This window comes from Leguminivora glycinivorella, chromosome 14 (genome assembly GCF_023078275.1).
Source record: "Leguminivora glycinivorella isolate SPB_JAAS2020 chromosome 14, LegGlyc_1.1, whole genome shotgun sequence".
Classification (NCBI taxonomy): Eukaryota; Metazoa; Arthropoda; class Insecta; order Lepidoptera; family Tortricidae; genus Leguminivora; species Leguminivora glycinivorella.
This window is the reverse complement of record NC_062984.1, coordinates 18,805,121-18,830,087: the sequence shown is the minus strand read 5'-3', so window position 1 is coordinate 18,830,087 and position 24,967 is coordinate 18,805,121. Positions and strand designations below refer to the sequence as shown.

The 24,967-nt window shown below is 40.5% G+C and overlaps 1 protein-coding gene across 1 annotated transcript; it reads right to left on the bottom strand.

The window, feature by feature from the left end:
* Positions 1-6: 6 nt before the first annotated feature.
* Positions 7-24,966, bottom strand: LOC125233090 (zinc finger protein 91-like). Its single transcript, XM_048138954.1, has 10 exons — positions 24,934-24,966; positions 24,383-24,427; positions 23,612-23,825; positions 22,607-22,773; positions 20,814-20,965; positions 16,043-16,193; positions 5,214-5,320; positions 3,766-3,952; positions 2,719-2,825; positions 7-927 (listed from the first exon to the last, which is right to left on the bottom strand). Exons 2-10 carry the CDS (start codon positions 24,396-24,398, stop codon positions 7-9), a joined length of 2,022 nt encoding a protein of 673 aa, XP_047994911.1. The 5' UTR covers positions 24,399-24,427; positions 24,934-24,966.
* Position 24,967: the final 1 nt, after the last annotated feature.

Genomic DNA, 24,967 nt, shown 5'->3' with positions numbered 1-24,967 from the left:
GCAGTTCTAACAAGTATATGGGTTGTTTGGTGCAGAGTTACTACAGTTACCTTTTCCGCAGTCCTCGCAGAAGAAGGACTTGACCCCGGTATGGACATGTAGATGTATGCGGTAGTGATCCTTGCGCATGAAGGGTTCGCTGCAGTTCTTACAAGTATATGGGTTGTTTGGTGCAGAGTTACTACAGTTACCTTTCCCGCAGTCCTCGCAGAAGAAGGACTTGACCCCGGTATGGACATGTAGATGTATGCGGTAGTGGTCCTTGCGCTTGAACGGCTTGCTGCAGTTATTACAAGTATATGGGTTGTTTGGTGCAGAGTTACTACAGTTACCTTTCCCGCAGTCCTCGCAGAAGGACTTGACCCCGGTATGAACATGTAGATGTACGCGGTAGTGGTCCTTGCGCATGAAGGGTTCGCTGCAGTTCTTACAAGTATATGGGTTGTTTGGTGCAGAGTTACTACAGTTACCTTTCCCGCAGTCCTCGCAGAAGAAGGACTTGACCCCGGTATGGACATGTAGATGTATGCGGTAGTGGTGCTTGCGCTTGAAGGGTTCGCTGCAGTTCTTACAAGTATATGGGTTGTTTGGTGCAGAGTTACTACAGTTACCTTTCCCGCAGTCCTCGCAGAAGAAGGACTTGACCCCGGTATGGACATGTAGATGTATGCGGTAGTGGTCCTTGCGCTTGAAGGGTTCGCTGCAGTTCTTACAAGTATATGGGTTGTTTGGTGCAGAGTTACTACAGTTACCTTTCCCGCAGTCCTCGCAGAAGAAGGACTTGACCCCGGTATGGACATGTAGATGTATGCGGTAGTGGTCCTTGCGCTTGAAGGGCTTGCTGCAGTACTTGCACACGAACACGCGCCGCGGGACCGGCAGCCCGGGCAAGTCGGGCTCTTCTGACACTATTGGGACGTTCATTATCTGGAACAAGTAAGGTTTGTTTAAGAGCCGGTTCACGCTTGTCGTGTGTCGGGTCCGAATTTTAATCGGTTGATTTTGTGTCGGAGCCGACAAAAAATGTCGGTCGTTTGGCAGCTGACATGTCCGGATAAAAATCGTGTCGGGTCTCACTCGCCGAGGAGTAGGTGAGCATTTCTTTTTTTTTTGCCACTTTTATGAAGTGTGATATTTTTGGAAAAAAATACGCTATTTCTACTCAGAATTACTAGCTTTTTCAATCCTAGTAGTTAAAAAAATTGTCCCATAGGATTTTTTTTTATTTTCTTACCATTTTCCGTACATGTTGTATGGGGTAACAAAAGAGGAAAGTAATAAAAATGTATGGAAATTCTGGGACACTTTTTGTCTCCCAGTGAGATTGAAAGTACTCGTGATTCTGAGTACAATTGACCTAAAATTCCCTAAAACAATCAAAAATTTTTTATTGGCAAAAAAAATAAGAAATGCTTAGGTATGGCGCTATTTACACTAGACACCCGATTAAAATCAGGATCCTACATCCGACCTAGTGGGAAATATGCCAGGAGCGAACCCTTAGATTTTTCGGTCACATTATGAGATCACCAATGCGTAATATGGAGAAGTGTATCATCTTGGGGCGAATGAATAGTAAACGCGCTTGGGGTGGGGCTCGTAAGAGATGGTCAAACCGTGTAAAGAAGTCGACTGGCGGCAGCCTATATCGTGCAGTCCACATGGCTTATGACCGCGTTCAATGGAGACACGCTACTTGTGGTCGCGATCCTCAACATTGAGGGAGCGAGGAAGAAGTGGGAACGAGCTCTTAGGGTTTCCCCAAACCTATCGACGCGGATCGGCTCTATATGACCAAAAATCGCTCATTAGTATGAAGATGCTTAACCGTGGGGAAGCCGAACGCATGCGTACACATGTTTTTTTTTTGTATGGATAGGTAGACGTTTGACCACGATCACACCTGATGGTAAGTGATGATGCGGTCTACGGTGGAGCATGCTTACCTATGATGTTCATACTAACGAGCGATTTTTGGTCGGCAGAGACACAGATCAACTTAGCCCCAAACTAAGCAAAGCTTGTACTATGGGTGCTAAGCGACGATATACATACTTAAATAGATAAATACATACTTATATACATAGAAAACATCCATGACTCGGGAACAAATATCTGTGCTCATCACACAAATAAATGCCCTTACCGAGATTCGAACCCAGGACCGCGGCTTAGCAGGCAGGGTCACTACCGGTACCGACTGAGCCAGATCGATTGCCAATAGCAATAGCAAGGTCGGTTCCGCATCGATAGCTTTCTTCTGACTGGGAGATGGACCGTAAGATTCGAAAATATGGTTTGATCAATATATTAGAGTTGTGCCTGCTCGTTCAGTGAAAAGATCGCTCCCAACTAGTACGATCTCCGAAGTGTACTAGTTCGTTCTTTTAGGACATTTAGGACAGTAGTACATCGAGAGCGCGAGAGACACATTGTGCATATGGCGTACAGTAACGCTCGCTCGTACTAGCCGAGAGCTGATCGGCCGTTTTCGCGCGCTCTCGGTCCGAGTCAGTCGGTTGCGGTCGGATCACACGGATCGCTTTGCTGTCATTGTCACTTCTCGGCTCCTCGCTCCCGTTCTATTGCGCGTGTGTGAGTGTACTAAATGTACTAGAGAGCAGAATCATTTTGGAGTAGTTCGGTCTAGTACAGTGCAGGGAATCGTGTCTTTTGTAAATGTACTACACAAGCCTACAATATATGCACATGTATTACCTCGACGTTGTCCTGCGCCGGGTAGCTGTTCTCCTGGTTGGTTGGAGTCTCTTCAGGATCCGCGCCCATACACTCGTGGCTCTCGAACTGGCTGTTGTTGAAAAAACCTGGAAATTTATTTATTGATTTAATACCAAATCTTGCGAGCTTACAGGTGATCCCAAAACGCTCACAAGATAGTGCTTAAGGGTCACATAACTTACAATGTCACGTAACTTACCATAAGTATAATACAATTATACGATTAACGTTAGGCCGTTTTCACATTATCAGATCCGATATCGGATGTCGGACGGATTTCAATGGAAAAAATCCAAGATGGCGCCTGTAATGTATGGGATGTCGATCCGACATCCGATATCGGATCGGCATATGTGAAAACGCACTTACGGTTACTTCACGTGTCCAGTGTGAGTTGGTGTAGAGTAACATGTAGATAGTGAATTAGGAGTTAAGGACCTGGCTACGTAGCCAAATGCACAAGCGCGATAGAGCCAGACAGCGTTACGATCGTTGTCTATCACCATTATCATCAACATTGGCATTTCGGTTAAACCCGCTGATTAGAAAACTATATGCATTTTATGTAATATATTTTAGTACGAAGCCTCAGGACTGCAGTGGATGGAACCCTTTGATAGAAAATATTGTACTTTCTAATGTTTATTATTGATTACTTTGTGGTTTGATAATTTAGTTATAAGTACAAGTTTTACTCTTATATCTACGGCACTAAAACACTATTTAGTATAGGGTCGGATATATTTTGCATCTGTATCGGTAAGTGAAAATTCGGTATCTGGGGCCGATTTTTGAGTCTCACTGTCACTAAAATACCGGTTGAAAACGGTGACTTGCCTATTATTTTCAGGGACAATTTTCTGAATTCGAACGCGTGAGACTCAAAAATCGGCCCGCTGGCCAGATATTAAGGCAAAATTCGGTTTCCGGCCCGATATTATGTGAATATTTGGTATCCGGCCGATAACTATCTGAGTAAAATGTGGATATCTGTTGCATCTCTAACCACAACAGTCAGTAAGCTACCTTCGCTGCACACGGAGCACCATATAGTGGGCGGCTGGTTGCGGGCGTGCACATTGGCGTGCACTTTGAGGTGTTGCTTGCGCTTGAACCGCCGCCCGCAGAGCTTGCAACCGTGCGGCCGGTCGTCTAGAGAGCACTGCTCGCCTTCTTGAACGGTAATTCGGGGGATTAGGAGCGAGTCTTCGTCCTGAAAGGATGATTTTTAAGTTTAGATAACAGTTATCAAATGTGTTAGTGTTGTGTTCCTGCCGGTGAGTAAGGCTGAGAGCTCAACGAGGGTGCGGTGAGCTGGTGACGGAAGGATCTACGGAACTAATTTGTTCCGTCTATTGCCCTTTGAGTCGTCGGCAACCCGAACCCTCCTTGGAACTTGTACACTCTTTTTTTGTTGTGTACTTAACACAGCAAACACTCCCTTTTGCAAGCTTCTAATGGGTTGGCAACGCGCATATGACACTCCTTGAGTTGCAGGCGTTCATAGGTTACGGTGACCGCTTTCCATCAGGCGGACCGTATGCTTGTTTGCCACTGACGTAGTATTAAAAAAATAAGGCTAATGAACAGTCACCGGCCTATATAAGTGATGATTTCTGTACCTCGTCACTTTACCGTCGTGTTTGAAATGTCATACGAAATTGTCAAACGATTAAAAGCGACAGGGTACAGAAATGATCGCCGGTGACAAAACGTTAAACTTTCGTGAGTCATATTCAAATATTTAATCAATATACGGTTCCGTGCACAGAGTGTAGCCGCCGCGAGCACTCCTATATACCTGAGGAAGGGTCTCCTAAATGGCCCGAAACATGTACAGTCGCGATATAATAACGTGAGTACAACCGCATATTGATTAAATATAGGGCTAATGAACTTTTTGACCGATACTTTTGAGTGTCTCTGGTGCCTGTGTGTATTGCTCTTCCATCGGGTAAGCTTCTTTGAGCCGGTGAGTCGAGCTTCTGTGTGATCATGTGGCTGTGAAGCTGATGGTGTGTGCATGAGTGTGTATGTGTGAGTTAGGGACATGTTCTGGGACCTACCTGTGTGTATTCCTCTTCCATGGGGTAAGCTTCTTTGAGCCGGTGAGTCGAGCTTCTGTGTGATCATGTGGCTGTGAAGCTGATGGTGTGTGCATGAGTGTGTATGTGTGAGTTAGGGACATGTTCTGGGACCTACCTGTGTGTATTCCTCTTCCATGGGGTAAGCTTCTTTGAGCCGGTGAGTCGAGCTTCTGTGTGATCATGTGGTTGTGAAGCTGATGGTGTGTGCATGAGTGTGTATGTGTGAGTTAGGGACATGTTCTGGGACCTACCTGTGTGTATTCCTCTTCCATGGGGTAAGCTTCTTTGAGCCGGTGAGTCGAGCTTCTGTGTGATCATGTGGTTGTGAAGCTGATGGTGTGTGCATGAGTGTGTATGTGTGAGTTAGGGACATGTTCTGGGACCTACCTGTGTGTATTCCTCTTCCATGGTGTAAGCCTCTTCGCTCTGAGCCGGCGAGTCGAGCTTCACGTGTGTGATCATGTGGTTGTGAAGCTGATCTTCAGTTCGGAACGCTGGAACAAAAGGTTACTTGTTACCATTTCAATAAACAAGACCAATTTTGCCATTAAGGCACTGGTCCTACCAAAAGCAAGTAAGCTATGAGCTATCGGCGATAGCAACGAATAAAAGATTGTCGCTCCCATGACTCCCATGTAAATAAAACCGGCCAAGAGCGTGTCGGGCCACGATCAGTATAGGGTTTCGTAGTTTTCCGTATTTTTCTCAAAAACTACTAAACCTATCAAGTTGAAAACAATTTTCCTAGAAAGTCTTTATAAAGTTCTACTTTTGTGATTTTTTTCATATTTTTTAAACATATGGTTCAAAAGTTAGAGGGGGACACACACATTTTTTTCCTTTAGGAGCGATTATTTCCGAAAATATTAATATTATCAAAAAACGATTTTAGTGAACCCTTATTCATTTTTAAATACCTATCTAACAATATATCACACGTTGGGGTTGGAATGAAAAAAAAGCAGTCCCCACTTTACATGTAGGGGACCTTAACAAAACATTTTTTTCCACTTTTTATTTTACTACTTTGTCGGCGTGATTGATATACATATTGATACCAAATTTCAGCTTTCTAGTGCTAACGCGGTCACTGAGATTATCCGCGGACGGACGGACAGACAGACATGGCGAAACTATAAGGGTTCGTAGTTGACTACGGAACCCTAAAAAGGGTCAATAAAAGCCTATTGCTTGTAAAACTGTTTGTGAACTCCAACGACGTACGAGTACGTATGTTAGTGTCTACGTTCTGTAATAACTTAATGGTACGTGTTATAAAGAACGATATAATACAGGACTGACAAAGCCCATACAAAAAACCGTACCCCAGAAATGTATGGGTTTTTTAGGCTTAAAACTAGATGGCGCTGTTTCGCAGCCTGGAAGTTTCAAAAATCATATTTTCCCCAAATATTTTTGCGAGTTTTTACTTTTTATAGGAACAAATGACATATTTATTTATTTTAATATCATGAGAGTAAAACATACATCACTACTCATATAAGAGTGGAAGGGTCAGTTGGAAGTGGAAGACCTAGGCGAATTTTTCTTGTTCAAATAGGGGAAATATTGCAAAAAGGCCAGGGGCCCGTTTCTCGAAAGGTACAAGCCTTGTATTACAAGTGCGCGTACTGTCAAATCGTATGGGTTGTCATTAGGGTTGTAAATAGAAAAAAAACCAAATGTTTTTTTTCAGAATTGTGAAAAAAAACCGAGCACCTTGGTTTTTTTTCTAAAAATGGTTTTTTTTCAGATGAACTAATAATACGACAATAACGGTTTTTCGTGAGTTGTAACGTGTTTCAATAACAATAACGTAAATTTTAATTCAATTAACATTCAGTATACAAACGTTTATTGGGGAATCCCCGATGCTGCGTGTAGCGTGGGGAGGCGGTGGTGTTGCCAACAGTAAAAAGTGATAACTACCAACTACAGATTTCGTAAATGTTACTTTTATAAGACCAGAAATTAAAGTTATTTGATTAAATTCGTTTAATAGTTAACATTAAGTCTAAAAAACCGTATATAAGTATTAACTACTTTCAAATTTTGAGATTTCGTACTTTAGAAAAAAAACATACTCCAGAAAAAAAACTGTTTTTTTTTCACGGTTTTTTTTCATGTTTTTTTTCAAGCCAGAAAAAAAACCGTTTTTTTGCAACCCTAGTTGTCATGGAAACACACTTGTAATACAAGGCTTGTACCTTTCGAGAAACGGGCCACAGGTCAGAAGTACTCGAAACCGACGAGCGTGTATGAGAAACGTTATGAAAGTGTGTGAAGCGAAGGTGATTTGTCAGGATCGTAGTAAATGGAAATCCGTGATCTCTGCCTACCCCTCTTGGAAACAGGCGTGATTGTATGTATGTTGTATGTATGTTAATATCATGATACCAGGACAGTACAGTCAAGTGCAAAAATACGTATCGATTTTATCCGCTCAAAAATATGTACCGAGACCTTATTCCGCCGACATAAAGTGCTATGGGACATATTTTTGATAAGTTGTACGCACCCATATTTTTACACTTGACTGTACCAACACATTTTAAAAAAATACATTTGTAGACATCATCAATGTAGTTATGATAGTATAGTTAGGTGGCGCTAAAAAATCGAGGTATGATTCTTAGTATGAAGACTGTAGATCCTATATAAATTATCCTTGGTGTTATTAATGTTATTATCTGTCTCATTGTAAACTGTAAAGTTTTATACCTTACTGTAATAGCATAAGGTCCACGGTGGTCACTAAATAAGCTAAATAAGTGTTTCAGTTAGTAGGTCAGCAAATTGTAGCTCCTATCGACAGGGCACGGTAAGCACGTGACGTTATTGGTGACATGCAAGCGCGGATAAAGGGGGGGAAGGGTCATGACCCCCCCCCGGATCCTGGGTTGGCCATACAAATCGACCACGTGACCCCTCCCCCCCTTAGTACGAATTTGGATCCGCCAGTAGTAACATGACGGCGTGAGCTTTAGGGCCGGTTGCATCAAACCGTCTGTCACCGTTAAATCGTTCGTTAAATTTTATTGTATGGGAAGTTCCATAGACGTCTGATACGTGACGATGATGTGTCTGTCAAAGGTGGTTGATGCAACTGGCCCTAAAAATGTAGCTTTGCAGTTGGGGATGCAAACCGGATTGGGCCGGATTGTAACCGTCAGATAACCGGACTGGTTATCTATAGGGAAATCAAAGGTGAAAGAATATTTTCGTGATACTAGTATGTATAATTTATTTTTGAACTTTTTAACAAAAATACATAACTGCATGAAAAACTTAGTAAAAAATTATGCTTGACATGACACGGCCAAGGGCGCATCCGCTCGGTGTACCCCTTACATTTCATTAAAGTGTCAAAAGGGCCTCTACGTGTTGCCTCGGCTCCTACGCCTCCTAAAGGTCCGGAATACTTTATCGGCTTAATAACTTTAGTGTACGTTTATGAATAAGGGGGATACAATTAATGCTTTTATTGCCTAAGACTGGTTTAAACCAAATTACTTCTTTCCAATGATTTTTTCGGCTATTATATTTTAATAACAATAACTCTTTCGGGGAACAATTACGAATTTTAATAATTATAGCTCGAACACTTCTAACCATCCGAATGCGGGTTTCAAACAATGTCATTGTGTTCGGTTTTTTATAGGTATGCTATGCCACATCGGTACGGTCGACTTGGTTGATGTTCAACTACATCCATATCCATACTAATATTATAAATGGGACAGTGTGTGTGTGTCTGTTTGTTTGTCCGTTCTTCACGGCAAAACGGAGCGACGAATTGTCGTGATTTTGTAAGAGGAGATAGTTTAAGGGATGGAGAGTGACATCTAGGCTACTTCTTATCTCTTTCTAACGCGAGCGAAGCCGCGGGGGAAAGCTAGTAACATTACAAATGGGAATGTGTGTGTGTCTGTTTGTTTGTCCGTCTTTCACGGCAAGACGGAACGACGAATTGACGTCAATTTTTAAGTGGAGATAGTTGAAAGAATGCAGAGTGACATAGGCTAATTTTGGTCTCTTTCTAATTCCCCACTTCCCTAAAATGGGGGGTAGAAGTTTGTATGGAGCATTCCGCATTTTTCGAATTTAACGCTAGGCGGAGCCGCGGGCGAACGCTAGTATTTACATAAACGGCTGTACAGATGTAGCGCGAAAAGCTTTTCCTTCGGATTTTTCCGGAAACGTTTGTATTTGTCATGCTAGTTCAGAGAGCGTCAATACGTCTTGTACTGAGACTGACTGAAACAGCATGACACCAGGGGCGGCTCACTCCGCGATCCTTTCGCCGCGCTACAAGTACATGCCGGCGGCCGCGAGTTCGCGGCCCATTCACTGGCGACGACCTTCGCGCGGCGCAATAGAATTCAATGTCGTCTGCACTCGTGCGGTCCGTTTGTTAATGTAGGTAAGAATTTAGAATGGCGGCGTTTTGTGAACATCAAAGGAGTGAGCCTTCTGTACTTGTACTATTATATATTCTGTGATGACACGTTGGTACGTTGCCGTAAAAATACGAAGGAAATTCTTTTCACAGTACATCTGTACTCACGTTGTTTTTCATCGCGACTATTGACAAACATGTTTCGAGTCATTTAGGAGACCCGTCCTCAGGCGTGAGTGGTCGCGGCGACTAGATTCCGTGCCTGAACACGGGTCTCCTAAACCTAAATGACTCGAAACATGTCCCAACAGTCGCGATAAAATAACGTGAGTACAGGGGCCATTGCTATTTTCAACTGAACGATTTTTTCCCATGGTGTACACTATTATCTTGTGCTCCATATATGTAGCCACTGAAAGCGCGTGCCATATATGATCAGTGGTGGACACTTTATTTAATAATGCAAACAAGGTAAACATTGAAAAAAAAAAAAAAAAAAAAGTTTAGTTGAAAATGGCCCCCTAGTCGAAATTGTCCCGCTGTACCTACCTTACAGCCGTTTATTTAAATAGTGGAATATGTCTCACGAACGTTTGACGTTTATAATTGGTTGATGTCGTACAATCAAGGTATGTATTCAATATAGATACGGACAAAGTGTCAAAAATATGTATACACGACTTTATAGCTTCTGCCGCTTCTGCGGTAAGGTTGTGGATACCTACATAGTTTTGACACTTTGTCCGCATTTATATTTCATACCTTTGACAGTACAAAGCCTAATAAACAGGGCCCTTAACTTTCATGCCAATGACATAAATTTGACGTCACGCTGCATATAGGATGATTCAAGAGTTTTATTTAATAATTAATCATTATTCATCAATCATTTTAATCATGACTTTAATACTAATCTATTCATACGTAAAATAATTAATACCTACTTGATACGTGAATAGTAAATTAAATTATTTGTTTATTTTTATACATACCTTTTATTAAATAGTTTTGTTACCATATTTCAAGAAATTATAAAAACCAAACAAAATTGTTTCCTTTTCGTTTCACGTATCAAGTAGGTATTAATTATTTCACGTATGAGTAGCTCACTTTTGAAGTCATTTGTACATGATTAAATTGATTGATGAATAATGATTAATTATTACAATAAAATTATTTGAATCACCTATATGCAGCGTGACGTCAAATTGATGTCATCGACATGAAAGTTACGGGCCCTGCTAATAAATATTTGCATAGCTGTTTATTACGAGTATGACGGCGGCGGTGGCAAAGCATAATTTATAACATTGTAGTTAAAGTTTTATAATTTGTGAGGAACTGGGGATGGATGCGAAGCGACAGGCCTTACTACCTGCTCCTTCAATTTACCTGCTCAATCAATTCAATACGCCTAACGGTCGCAATTTCGTTTTTTTTTCAACATGCACCTTAATTGCCAAGAGTGGCACTAAAACTTGGTAGTTTCAGATGCTCTGCCTACCTACCCCTTTATGGGATACAGTGATTGTATGTATGTTTGTACATACACCTAACTGTAACTTAGACAAGGTGAACCTCTTCATTACTTAAATACTTGAGTCAACTATTTTTAGACGATTTTCTTTATCTTGCCGTTTTGGTTAGTCGTTGTAATGTACACTGAGCTGCAAAATGACATGGTCACTTAATTCACGGATTTTGTCCATGGACTTTTGCAAACCACGATGTAAATCAGTATCAGTTTATATACATATTCTGCATTGAGGATTCAGAAGGATAAAATCGTGGCACTCAGTTTACTACCACGGTCACAACGAATATTCTAAAAAAAATATTCTCAATAAACTGCAAAGTCCCCGAACAAGCTTCAAAAACCGGCTCAGAACCAAAAAACTCCCCTACCGTCACCCCTCCTTATAAATTAGATTCCCAAGCGTCCCCTCTCCTTCAGAAACTCATACGAAACTGGCCTTTAAAACATAGAATTCATAGCTCCTATTGGTGTGGTATGCTTGTTACCCCTACTTTCATATAACCATTGACAGACCAGTATAACTAAGTTCTCTGCCAGGTAAAGTGTTTATGAGACGAAGGTTGTAGATATACTGGTTTTAGTTGGGGTTTAAGAAGTGGGAATGTTGAGGGCCCATGGGGGATCTCCCCTAGAATAAGGGGGAAAGGACGGGTAGCCGGGTCTTATATTGAATATTGATTTTGTTGGGGATTATTATTTGACCGTAGGATAGGGTCTTGTTACACAAGTAATTGGGGTAGGTAGGTATTCGACGAAGTGAGTATGTCCGACGAGAGATTAAATTCCAAATTTGTTACTTTTGGAAATTCAATCTATTAGACGTCTATAGGTCTATATTCCATACATAAACTAAAATAGACTTTGTAAGCTTTTTCTTGGTAAGTTCTTTCTTTTTCGCGGCTAGAGGATAGTCAGAACCCTAGCTACTCTCGCGGTTCAAAATTGGAATCTTTCACTTGCTCGGGTATCAACATTGGCAAGTGCGGTTAAACAACAACTTTGCCACATTGTAAAACAAATAAATACCGGGTGTCCCTAAAACCATCGACAAAATCAAGAGGGGTGATCTCATTAGCTACCACATTAAGTGAATGTGACTCATGTGCCCTTAATAAAAATGTCATGGTTTATTCTTTTATTACAAATGGGCTTACTCTTGGCCACAGACAAAGACGTGGCCTACGATGGAGTGAGCTCGCCCAGAAGATGCCTGTTCACTCTCGATTTGAAGGTTGCCGGGTTATATGAGCTCGGAAATATAGACGCCGGCAAGGAATTTCACTCCTTAGCAGTGCGCATAAGAAAATAAGAAGCAAAGCGCTTCGTGCGAATTCGTGCTTCGAGACATGTTTTATTTGTTTCTTTAGGTTTTATTAATCACGTGGTTTATTAACCTATATCTCAAAAACTGCGACATTTTAATTAAGGCCAATTTCGCTTAATGTAATAACTAATGAGATGTCGATCACCCCTTTTCATTTTGGCGTTGGTTTTATGGAAACCCGGTATAAAAATAATAAATAAATAAATATCATAGGACATTCTTACACAGATTGACTGAGTCTCACAGTAAGCTTAAGAAGGCTTGTGGTGTGGGTACTCAGACCACGATTTATACTCGTAATATACAAAATATACAAATACATATACACCTACATAGAAAACATCCATGACTCAGGAACAAAAATATCTGTGCTCATTACACAAATAAATGCCCTTGCCGGGATTCGAACCCGGGACCGCGGCGTAGCAGGCAGGGTCACTACACGCTAGGCCAGACCGGTCGTCAGAAAATATATGACAGGTACAGTCAGCATCAGAAGTTGCCAGAAATATACCAAATTTAATGTTGACACTGTTTTATTATTATAGCGGCTTAGCTTTCCTGCTAACTGTACCTCCCCTACTATTTTTTAACTTAAGGGGTGTCTAAAACCAGATACAAGGTAATATAATAGTCGTTTAACGACTCCGAGCAAGTTAGTAACCGCTAACAGCGTTTTCGTGTAGCTAGCTTGTAATTAACCGACATGGTTTGTGTGAAATAGGGGAAGGGAGGGTCAACCGGACTATTAGCTAATTTGAGACGTGACAATTCGCACAGTTAAAATAAAAGTAAGCACCTAAGCATAACTACTCACGTGATTTGGATTTTCATAAAAGGCGCTTTAAATTGCTTCGACATAAAATTAATCAAGCATTTCAATACTCCGCTATGTTAGCCACAGCTACTACAAGCAATTTTTTCTTATACTACGTCGGCGGCAAACAAGCATACGGTCCGCATGATGGAAAGCGGTCACCGTGACCTATGGACGCCTGCAACTCAAGGAGTGTCACATGCGCGTTGCCAACCCATTAGAAACCTGCGCGTTAAGTACACAGCAAAAGGTAAGGTAAGGCGGAGGTACTTCCCCAGTTGAGCTCTGCTCTAGATTCGAGCGAGATGATATCCGCTGTGCTGTGCCCTACCACACAAAGCGGAATATCATTTGCTATGCCCTACCTCCTATCCACACAAAGAGGAAGCGGATTCAGAGGTGTATAAGCTCGTAGCTCTAGCTACTGGAAGCATGTAGTAAGTAAGGAAGTAATTTATTTGCATAAAATAGTGTACAGTAAGATGGTCAAAAGGTACAATTTCGTTCTACTATTTTGCCTATAAAAGGCGTGCAAATATGATTTAACTAATCTAGGAAACATACATATAGTATCAATTAACCTATATAGCTTTACAATTAACATGTGAGGTGATAAGAGTGGTTTCGCACTACATCCGATCCGAATCCGTGAAAATAAGATCCGTCATAAGATTTCTGTGCTCATCACCATACATCTTTTTTTTTTAGTATGAATAGGTAGACGTTTGACTACGATCACACCTGATGGTAAGTGATGATGCGGTCTCTCTTGCTTTAAAGAGACCTGGATTGTACTCATGCGGAAACACAGAGTCAGGCAGGGCATTCCACTCCTTGGCGGTTCGCAAAAGAAATGGTAACTTTTCCATCAATTTCAGTAGAGCATGGTAGAAATAAAGGAAATTATATACTTATATACGTTTTCAATTAAGTCCGTTAATTTTACTGTTAAGGCCCAGCCACGACATTGGTCTAAGCGCGACAGCGGTGAGCGGCAGCCATACGTGCGAATGAAAAGTCCCATCGCTGTGTCTCGCTCCAATGTATGGCCGCCGCTCACCGCTGTCGCGCTTAGACCAATGTCGTGGCTGAGCCGTTAGTGCGATTTTTTCCATGCCTTCTTTCAATGCTTCAACTCGATATGGTGGCGTAATTTTCTAATCCTAATTAACTATTCTAGTTGGCTTCGGACATTATATATTCCTTTACGCACAATACCGCACCAAAGTTGCAGGAAAAGATACGATATCTGCTCATCAAGTCATCACAAAAAAATACCCATACCTGGATTCGAACCCAGAATCGCGGTTTAGCAGGCAGTCACTACCCGCTAGGCCAGACCGGTCAAGTATAAGAACCCTTCTGTTACGGACGTACGCCTATATTATCGCGATGTAGCTGTGTCGGCAAGCTTAGATCCCCCCTTCTGTAGGAGGGTCGGCTACCCCCTTGTTAGGAGGAAGAACCCTTTTGGGGCTCATGTTATAGTGTGTTCAAGTTGAAACACGGATTTAAATATAATGGATACGTTGATAAAATATTAAAACTATTTTCTTCATATAATACTGAACTTGGTATACAGTCTGACCAGAATATATGAGTACGCGCCATGATGCGGGATTTCATTAAAACTATTTTTTTCTTCATATAATACTGAACTGCCACCGTATATGTAACAGGTAGCTTAAGCACTTGTGTCAGGTAGCTTTTCAGTACAGAAACAAACACAGTAAACAACTTCGCCTAACTTTGACTACGCAGAAATTACCGCCTAATACTTTTTAATGCAGACTTCGCAAAAACTATAAATTAGATTTAGTTTCATTTACTAAATTGTACGGAATCTGAACTGAAAACTAAGCGGTTATTTCATCTTTTACAAAACCAGTCGAAATTAGGCATACCTACTAAGAGAAAAGAGGGGTTTTATGTTTATTAAAAGTGTTTTGTAAAATGTAAGTAAGTTTTATATAACATAAACGCTTTATCTTAAAATATAATAAAAAGGGTTTAAAGCCGTAAATGATGTTGACAGTAGCGAACTACATAATATTGTATCTCTTCAGTTATTACAAAACAATAAGCAACTTCCATTCGTGAGGTATCCGTGGCGAAATCTAACTCAGTAGAACAGTAGGTAGGTAGTAAATACACTAACGAATAGTTTCCTAGGGGTTTAGAGGATTCTGCGAACATGCCGACAGCGGGGATCGTGTTTCAATCGTGCTGGCAGTGAGTCTGGGCATTTACACGGTGAGCAACTCGCAAGTTTTACATTGCGGTATTTCATTGGTGTGCTGAATAGGGATGGCGACACCATAAAAATAATGGCATTCTGTTTAGTCCGCCAGTTAGATCGTCCAAAAATACTGAACACATATTTTTCGTTTTATCAAATTAAAAGATACAGAGCATCAAAGTTCCGGAGTGGGGGCTTGTGACGTCACTGTTAAGTAAAAATTGTACATGGGCGTGACGTCACGTGAAACTTCAACGCACTGTACCGTCGTCATTTTACGTTTACGAGAAAAAAGAAAAATATGTGTCCAACATTTTATGGTAATCTAACTGACGAACTAAATCGTGTTTTTAGTCATCTCGCCTATTGTATCTAAGCTCAACAGTCGGCAATGTAAGTAACGCATACGAGTTCGCTAGCTGTCAGTGAGTTTAAAGATGCTGTCTGTTTTAAAGTGCTACAGTTGAAACGTAGGCAGAGTGAGTCACTGAAAGTGAAATGGGCCCTACAGAATAAAATGCGGACGCGAGCGTGGCGAGCACGATTTTTTTTCCATAATAATAACACAATTTGGGGATATGTATTACACAGAGAAAGAACAAGTTCGGACAGTTTTCTGTAGGTAAGCGTCGTTTAGGATTTGATGACTCGATGGAGTACTAAGGGGAGGTTTAACCCCCTTATATACGTCCCTGAGTTACACTACTGCATGAGTACCTTACCTTTCCCGCAGTGTGGGCAAGGCTTGTCTCTCGCCAGGTGGCTGATGCTGTGCAGCTTCAGGTGGTCTTTCCGCTTGAACCCTTTGTGGCAGACGTGGCAGATGTGTGGCCGCTTCGGATCCACTAGCTTGCCTATAGGTCACACTAGTGACATGTATGAACAAAAATCTTAGCTTACCTTTACCGCAGTGTGGGCAAGGCTTGTCTCTGGCCAGGTGGCTGACGCTGTGCAGCTTCAGGTGGTCTTTCCGCTTGAACCCTTTGTGGCAGACGAGGCAGATGTGAGGACGCTCCGGGTCCACTGGCTTACTCAAGTTTGCGTCGGGGATCTAGGACAATATAAATATCTAAGTTTTAACATCCAGAATAACTTAACATCCGGAATAGGGATTATTTATACATATAGGATTTACAATCTTCATACTAAGAATCGTACCTCCATTTTTAGCGCCATCTATTAAAATACTATCGTAACTACACTGATGATGCCTACAATTTTTTTTTTAAACGTGTATTGACGTGATATCAAGATATTAAAATAAAGAAATATGTCATTTGTTCTTATATAAAATAAAAACACGCAAAAATATTTGGGGAAAATATGATTTTTGAAACTTCCAGGCTGCGAAACAGAGCCATCTAGTTTTAAGCCTAAAAAGCCCATATATACATTTCAGGGGTACGCTTTTTTGTATGTCAGTCCTTTGTCCTTTGTCAGTCCCGTATTATATCGTTCTTGATCCGGAATAATAATTAAGTTTTCACCACACCAACTGGTAAAGATCAATTTTGCTATTCGAAAACTAATAGCAAAATTACATTTTATCCACAAGAGTGCAAAGTAATTTCATACAAATTTTAACTTGATGCCTTGAGCTGGCTGGTAGAATTTACCTATAAATAATTATTTTGAATCATAAATATTGAATAGATTGCTGGATTTGATTTAGTTTGATGTTTTATAGTGAGTATTTTGTTCGTGTTGTTGGTGTGGTGAAAAATGTTGTGTTTCACTCGGTGGCAAAGTTTGTTTAACCTACGTGCCTTGAAACCCTCGCAACGCTCAAGATTCCACTTTTTGAACCACTCGCTACGCTCGAGGTTCAATATTGGAATCTTTCGCTTGCTCGGGTATCAATATTGGCACGTGCGGTTAAACAACAACTTTGCCCCCTTGTAAAACAAATAACTATTTAGCAGTTGTAGAAAATGTAACAAGAAAAGGATGAGAATTTTGAATGAATCATAGTTAGTTTCATCAGACTTATATTGACCGGGATATAGACCGTAAGTAACTCTTCGATTTCTGTTGAGCTCCTGATATTTCGACGCAGTTACATGCATCATAATTACGGAAAACTGGACTGGCGGGTGGATGTCAAAGTTGTGAAGACCGCGCACGAAAAAGGTAATCACGGTCTATATCCCGGTCAATATAAATCTAAGAAAAGGATAGTGTCACGTTCTGGTTAGGGTAGCAGGTAGCAGGGAGCTTGTGGTTAAGTACTAGTTACCTACGCGATTGGTTGCTGTGGCTATTATTGGCAAAGGCTATATCCAGCAGTGGTCGTCTGATAAGATGAGCATGAAATGTTTCAAACATACGCAGTACGTTTTTACGCAGTTTTCAGAAGTCAAAAGATAATGATACTTATAGAGGCACGAGTTTTGAATTAGGTAATACGACTTACTTATTAGCAAGCACAGTCGCACAGCTTATAGAACCCCCAGCAAAATGATATTGTTATGATAATAGTATATTTTATACATATTTTAATTTTTACATCGTTTTACCAACATACATACGGGCCCTTAAATTTTCGTAAAACACTACTGAACTAAGTACAGACAGCATGCGCGGATCCAGGGGGGGGGGGGGCATGACCCCCCCCTGGAGCCTAAGTTAGCCATAGAAATAGACCATGTGACCCCCCTGGGGCCCCGGGCTTTTACCACGTGACCCCCCCCCTGGGCACGAAGCTGGATCCGCGCTTGACAGACAGCCACAGTACTATAAAGTAAAATAAATTCATTTAAACAGGTAAGAAACTTTCGTCATAGCTTACAATAACCAAGTAATGTGGTAACACATCACAAGCCAACGCCACCCCTCCTTAGAGTAACTAGTACACCGACACAAAAACTCGTCTCTTATACTTTCCTTAAGTCACTTGCGACGTTTCGTTATAAATGGGGGATGACATCACTGTAGGGGACTTTGGGCACGTTTTTTTATATATTTATGCCTGACGTCAGCGTGCAAAATGTAACGGGTTCTGAGAATTGGTCCCGAAGGCATTGGGCCCACCAAAGGCGGGTAAGCGATGAGCTATCAGCGATAGAAACAAACACAATATTGTACACGGGAGCGCGTCTAAATAAAAGAGACGCGGGATCGCGCGAGCGAGTTATAGTTCGTCGCCGAGCCATGAACTATAATTCGCTTGCTCTGTGCTTTATTAGGCTTCCGTACCTCAAAAACGGAACTCTTATAGGATCACTCGTGCGTCTGTCTGTCCGTCTGTCTGTCACAGCCAATTCTCTCCGAAACTACTGAACCGATCGAAATTTGGCACGCATATGTAAACCTGTGACCCGAAAGACGGACATGTAATTTAAATTAAGAAAATTTAATTACAGGGGCCACTTTTGGGGGTAAAAGTGAAAATTAAAAATCAGTTTTTAGAACCAGATTGTGTTACATATCAAATGAAAGAGGTTTTTATAAGTATTTCAAAAATATTTTTTTTAATAATTTTTAGTAAAGTAATTTTCAAGTTATTTAAGAAAATAGGCAAAAAATACAGGAAAACCTATTAGAAATCTACAGTAAAGCGTAAGTCGGACTTAAAAGAAAAAAAACTGAAATTACGAATTTCACTCACTGCCGCTGCAAGGAGTTACCAAATCTCTTAAAATTGTGTGAGCGCGTTTGAATATTACATATAAATTCATTTCTGTTTCGTTTTGTTCAAAATATCGATTATTCGCAAAAATAACTTAAGTAGGTACCTACTAAAAAGGAGGCGCTTAAGCCCTTCTTGTGGTATGCGGAACCCTTACAACAGTTACAACGCTAGTACAACTCGCACTTGGCCGGTTTTTACACGGGAGCGACTATCTTTTGTTTATTTCTTTCGCCGATAGCTCATCGCTTAATCGCGTTTGGTGGGACCAGTGCCTATTGCTAATGAACCGATTTCTTCTTTTCGTTTTTGTTATTACTTATCAGTATCACTCAGAATATCTTGCAAATGAGGAAAGACGCGATATACTGTACTGAAGGTTCAACAGAGGATCGATTTTTGAATGTCGAACGCACGAATTCGCCGTTCGGAAGTCTGTGGAAAACGACGTAATGCTATTTTTGAAAAAGGACGGCTAGTAATTTTAAAACTAGTGGTAATGACCACTCGTTTTCGATTCTGTTAGTAGAATCGCTAGTAGTGGAGATATTATGGAACGAATTTCACGAAATCGAATGGCCTAGATTCAAAAATCGGCCCCTAGGACGTAAAAAATGTTGTTACTCATATTGAAACCCCAATAGACCCACTTAAGTCTATAGAGTCTCAAGCAAAAACGTCGTATCGTATGTGACTGTAATTCTTCAGGAGATACGACTTTTTTGTATTACACAGACCAACCCCTATAGACATCCATTACAAGACGACTCGCGGTCGCCAACCTTCCTAGTATTTGCACTGATATAAGCGCGGGCGCTCGCCGTGCCCGATCAGTATCGACCAAGTAACAGACCCGAAAGCAGCGCGTGTTTTTCGCACTAAAAAATTGGAAAAGGGTATTTTGATGCCTTAAAGATGTCCACCTGTAGTGTGAAATGGTGTGGAAAGGTAACAAGAAGCTCAAATTTAAAAACAGACGGCATTACATTCCACAAATAAGTCATATTTATAATTTATTCAGAGCCGGCATAGGTCAACTTACATTGGCCACTTACGCGTCAGTAGAGGGACAGTCATACTTCTGTCCCTTTTCATCTGGCGCGACTGCCCGCCGTCCTTGAAACGGCCAATCACAGCGCGCTTAACACATTCCCCGCCCGCTCCTCGCACCCCAAACACTGGTGACTCGTATCGCGAACAAGATATACAAGATTTCTACTCTATAGGAGGTTCTCTGTGTTGTATTAGCATGATACATTTGTACTAAAAATACTTTGACCATCAAGAGACCTTGAGTCTTTTCAGTAAGGTTTAAAAAATGACAGTAAACATGTGGGCGACGGTGTGAGGGGAGTTACCCCCTTTGTGTAGAGAGGGGTGGACGAAAAAAGAACTTGGGGGCTAGCTACAAATAGTTGATAAAAAATTGCTATCGGCAATCCAGTTCGAATTGAGTATCGACAGTTTAAGTTTCGACCTTTCGTGCCGTGAGTGTTGTAGACGTCGAATGTGGGATATGGGTTCAACTGTCACGTGTGCGATGGGCTAGCAACTAGCAACCTGTCACTGCAATATCAGTATCACTTTTTTTTCTTCCAAACCCTTAATTACACTGAAACCTGAGCAGTTTTATGTGCTCTGCCTACCCCCTTTGGGCATACAGAGTTACAGACGGGACTTTGGGCATTTTCGCGAGAACAATCACCAAAAATATTTTTTCTAAGGTAGGTAAATGTTAGGTAGGACAAAAAGCAAGACAAAAAAATAAATAATGGTTCCAAAATTTTCTATTATTTTGCATACTTTTCACTTTGTAACCGCTGGAAAAATTAAATTTGGGACGCTTTTTATACCTAGTAGGATCGAAAGGGCTCGTGATTCTGAGTTCTGAGTAGGAAAAACATTAAATTTAACTATTTTGGAAAAAAAGGATTATAATCTTTTTTCGCGAAAATGCCCCTTTATGTACCTACTTATGTGTTAAGTGGCGGTAGGGGTTGGCAACGTAAGGTTTGTATTTGTCCTAGAACATATTTTACTAACCTCTGCCATATCGTCGTCCGCTTGGTCCTCGTCAGTGACCTCTTGTTTGATGCCCATCAGCTCCTGGTCACTCACGGGGAAAATGTTCTGCTCAATGAACATTTTATTGTGGGTCTGCATATGTTTTTGCAGGTGGTCCTTTCTGTAGAATGCTGAAAAACAAAAAAAAAATAGTACTTACAAACAAACTAGCTGTTGCCCGTGGCTTCGCTCGCATTAAATTCGAAAATTTTCGAATGCTACATACAAACTTATGAACGACAATGTGGTGTCTCTGTCTTTAGATGGAATTGACGACGTGGCAAATAATACCACAGATGTAGTGCCAAATGATTTCCTTCGTATTTTGTCGGAAACTCACGAACACAGCTCACGAACGTGTCATCATGCTACTTCGGTCAGTTTTAGTACAAAAAGTACAAATACGAACGTTGCCGAGAAAATACGATGAAAACCGAGTTTGACTTAAATCCCATTTTTTTAAGAAGAAAAAAACAGGTAACCTAGAGCCTTAAACGACCTTCATTGACAGAGAAGTGTATTTTATACTTTAATGTGTTAACCCAATTACAGACGATTGAAAGCCCTTTAGGGCAATCTACAAACAAATTACATGTGTAACACACATTAGGCACTGGTCCCACCGCGAGCTAGTAAGCTATGAGCTATCGGCTATAAAAACGAACAAAAGATAATCACTCCCGTGCAAATAAAAGGGACACGGCGATGTTTATAGTTACTCGCCCAGCGGTGAGCTATTAAGATCGCCGTGACTCTTTTATTTGCACGGAGTGATTATCTTTTGTACGTTTTTGTAGCCGATAGCTCATAGCTTACTAGCTCGCGGTGGGACCAGTTCCTTATATCACCCTTTCTGACGTCCATGTGTTCCTATTTTTAAACCTTCGCTTTTATATTTCCTGCGAGCAAAGAGTTTCAAGTGTTTCAACACCCCCTTTTACTCTCGTGGGAGTCGTACTATAAGTTGACTAGGAATATGGGTACAATTTGTGGTGTGGCGATGGGCTTGCCACCTGTCACTGCAATATCGAAGTTAGAGATGCAACGGATAGTGGTTTGGCCGGATACCGGATATTCAGCCGACGGGATCCCGCATATCCGTTATCCAGCCGCCGAATATCCCGTCTAGAATTTTTACCTAAATGGAGTAAACTCGATGGCGTGATGTGCGGTGCAGGTGGCAGTGTTTCTAGTTGTAGGCACGTTATAGGACTTATTGGGAATTTTTGATAGAAAATAAATTAAATTCATACTATTTATGTACTTACTACAGTTTTTTTAAATGTTTTTGAGATTAATCTTGCCCTAGGACTTGATTACATTTGTCATCTGATATTTATGTTACTCAAGTTTTCTCTTTAAATTTGGCACCTAAACACTATCCGGAATCCGGCCGGATACCAAGCTACTATCCAGTATCCGGCCGTATACGCCGGATACCGGATATCCGTTGCATCTCTAATCGAAGTTTCCTTTTAACCTCTGAATTTGGAACTTGATTGGTTTCATGTGCTCACCCCTATAGGGAATGCTAGCGTGAGTTTATGTATGTATGGCACCTTCAGTAAGGATGCGTTCAACTTACGTACTTAGGTTCGTATCGCACTACCGCGTACGTGATCTCACAAATGGTCTCGTCGGAAGGTCAGCATTATGCTGAGGCGGGACCACTTCGTGATAAACTCACCAATCCTTTGTAGATTTGTAGTTTTAGTCATACATTTTTAAGTTTATTACGAATAAATATTTTGATTATGATTATGTGTACTTACATTTGTCACAGAGCGGGCATATATGATTCTTCTCCCCGCTGTGTATGGTTCGGTGTATGTTGAGGTGTTCCTTCCTCTTGAAGCCCTTGCCACAGTCTGGGCAGATGTGCGGACGAACTTGCTTGTGTTCAAGGGTGTGGCGATCAAGGTGCTCCTTGCGTTTCAGTCTAAAAGAATGTTCAGGTTAGAAATACTTATCTACAAAAATATAATATGTGATGAAAATATTTTTTATAACCATTTGTTTGTATTTTTTTTTTTATGTGTGTTTACCATGAATAAATGCTTTGTATTGCTTTGTAAAAGAATGTTCAGGTTAGAAATACTTATCTACAAAAATATAATATGTGATGAAAATATTTTTTATAACCATTTGTTTGTATTTTTTTTTTTATGTGTGTTTACCATGAATAAATGCTTTGTATTGCTTTGTATTGTATTGTATATGTTAACTTAATCTACGTATGTGAGTGTGCACGGGAAAACGTCCTACTTTGTCGATTGTAATAAAGCCGCTTTGCCAGTTTATTCATATAAAGATACAAGTAAATCTCGCCTTAATGGTAACCGACAAAGTGGGACGTTTTACTAAACACACTCACGTATACACATGAGGAACTTTTCTTAAGTGTTTTTTTGTATATTTTTTTTTACAATTTCGAATGTATTTTTATCCGTAAAAATGGTACCTCAAATGAATTTTGATTTTTTTTTCTACTTACTCACTCTTTGTAAGGCATTCCTTGACAATTTTTTAATTATTGAATTAAAAGTATAGTTTTATGTCAAGGTAACATTGTTGTCTGGATTTGCTACTTGGTTTATACATGTTTTTGTGTTGAGTCAGGTCAGGTGCACACAATACATATTCTTTTGTATTTTTACAAGCATTAGTCAACATTGTAGAATCTCTTTTCTTTTTATCACAATGGTTCGCCAGTAAACAGTGCTGAAGTAACGATGTCTGTCATGTCTTAATATTTTAGTAAAAGAAAAGTGACTTACGCAGTCCCACAGATTCCACAAAGAAACCTGTACTCTTGATTATGCACCGTGAGGTGCTGCTCCATATCCGCCTTATCATTGAAGCCCATCGGGCACTCAACGCAGCGGTACTCCATCGTGCCGCCCGGGCCGCGGACGATAATGGCCCGCTTGCTCCGAGCTAGGAGGCTGCGCTTCATCAGCATTGACTCCCCGGTTTCCATGAATTCAGAATCTGAATGAATTATTTATATTAAGATTTTGATAGCTTGTATCTAATTTTTTTTTAATATTTAGTATAACACCAATTACAGATCTTTAAATTAATAATACAATCATTTTATATCATAATCATAATACAGGTTGTTTGTTGAAATGAAAAATGGTGGATGTGATTATTTCTCTAGGATTTCAAGTAGGATATAACATTTTATAAAGTAATTTATGTTGCATTCTCTAATTTATTTAGATATCAGAAACTATCACTATTGCTTGCCCTGTGTGAAATGAGAAATGTTAGTGAAATTATTTTTTTTATTCAATCAACAAATACCTACCATCAACCATGGACCAGTATTGTGTGGACTCTGGGACTAGGTTAGGTTCCTACAAGTTTGAATTATAATAATAATTTACGGACTTTCGAATTGCACATTAAGTATAACATACTATGTTATTTTCATATAATTAATGTATTAGAGCTTTTTATAATACCAAAATTAAGAGGGTATAATAAAACAACTAACAACCTACATTTTAGGAGACGAAAACAGTAACAAAAATAGTTTTTACCTTCCATTTGCGCCATTGCGCCAATATCGGTGAATCCCAGAACTCCTGAAAACACGCAAAACCTTGAAACTACTTTAAAAAGTAAAAACTTTCTTGCACGAAGCCGTTACGTCGCCTCAAAAAAAGAACTTGAAATGGTGCTCCCCCTCTAAATCCTACCAACGTCGCACGGCTCCCCTCCGTTTAGGGGTGACTACCCTTTGTCCCTAGTTCCCCTATTGGAGGGGACCCTCCCCACTTCGGATCGACGGGGAGGGTGGGCAAACCTTACCCTTGCATTGATTCAAAATCTACCTGGGTTTCTAAGTACGGACGCGATGTTGTGGAGTAATAATAATACTTAAGAAGATAATTTAGATTTTAGGACCTTAAAGAGTTTTAAAAGGGCAATGAAGCAGTTTTTCGGCGCGAAAAAAGTTCTCGATTTTTACACATTACAAATTATTTAACATTTATATTGAAATAAGTGATTATGGTAAATCGAAAAACTTACCTTAGCAAGAAGAAATCCAGTATTTAACAGTAATTTTAGGACATTAAAAAATACTAACACAAAGGCACATACACGACAGCACCTATCACCCA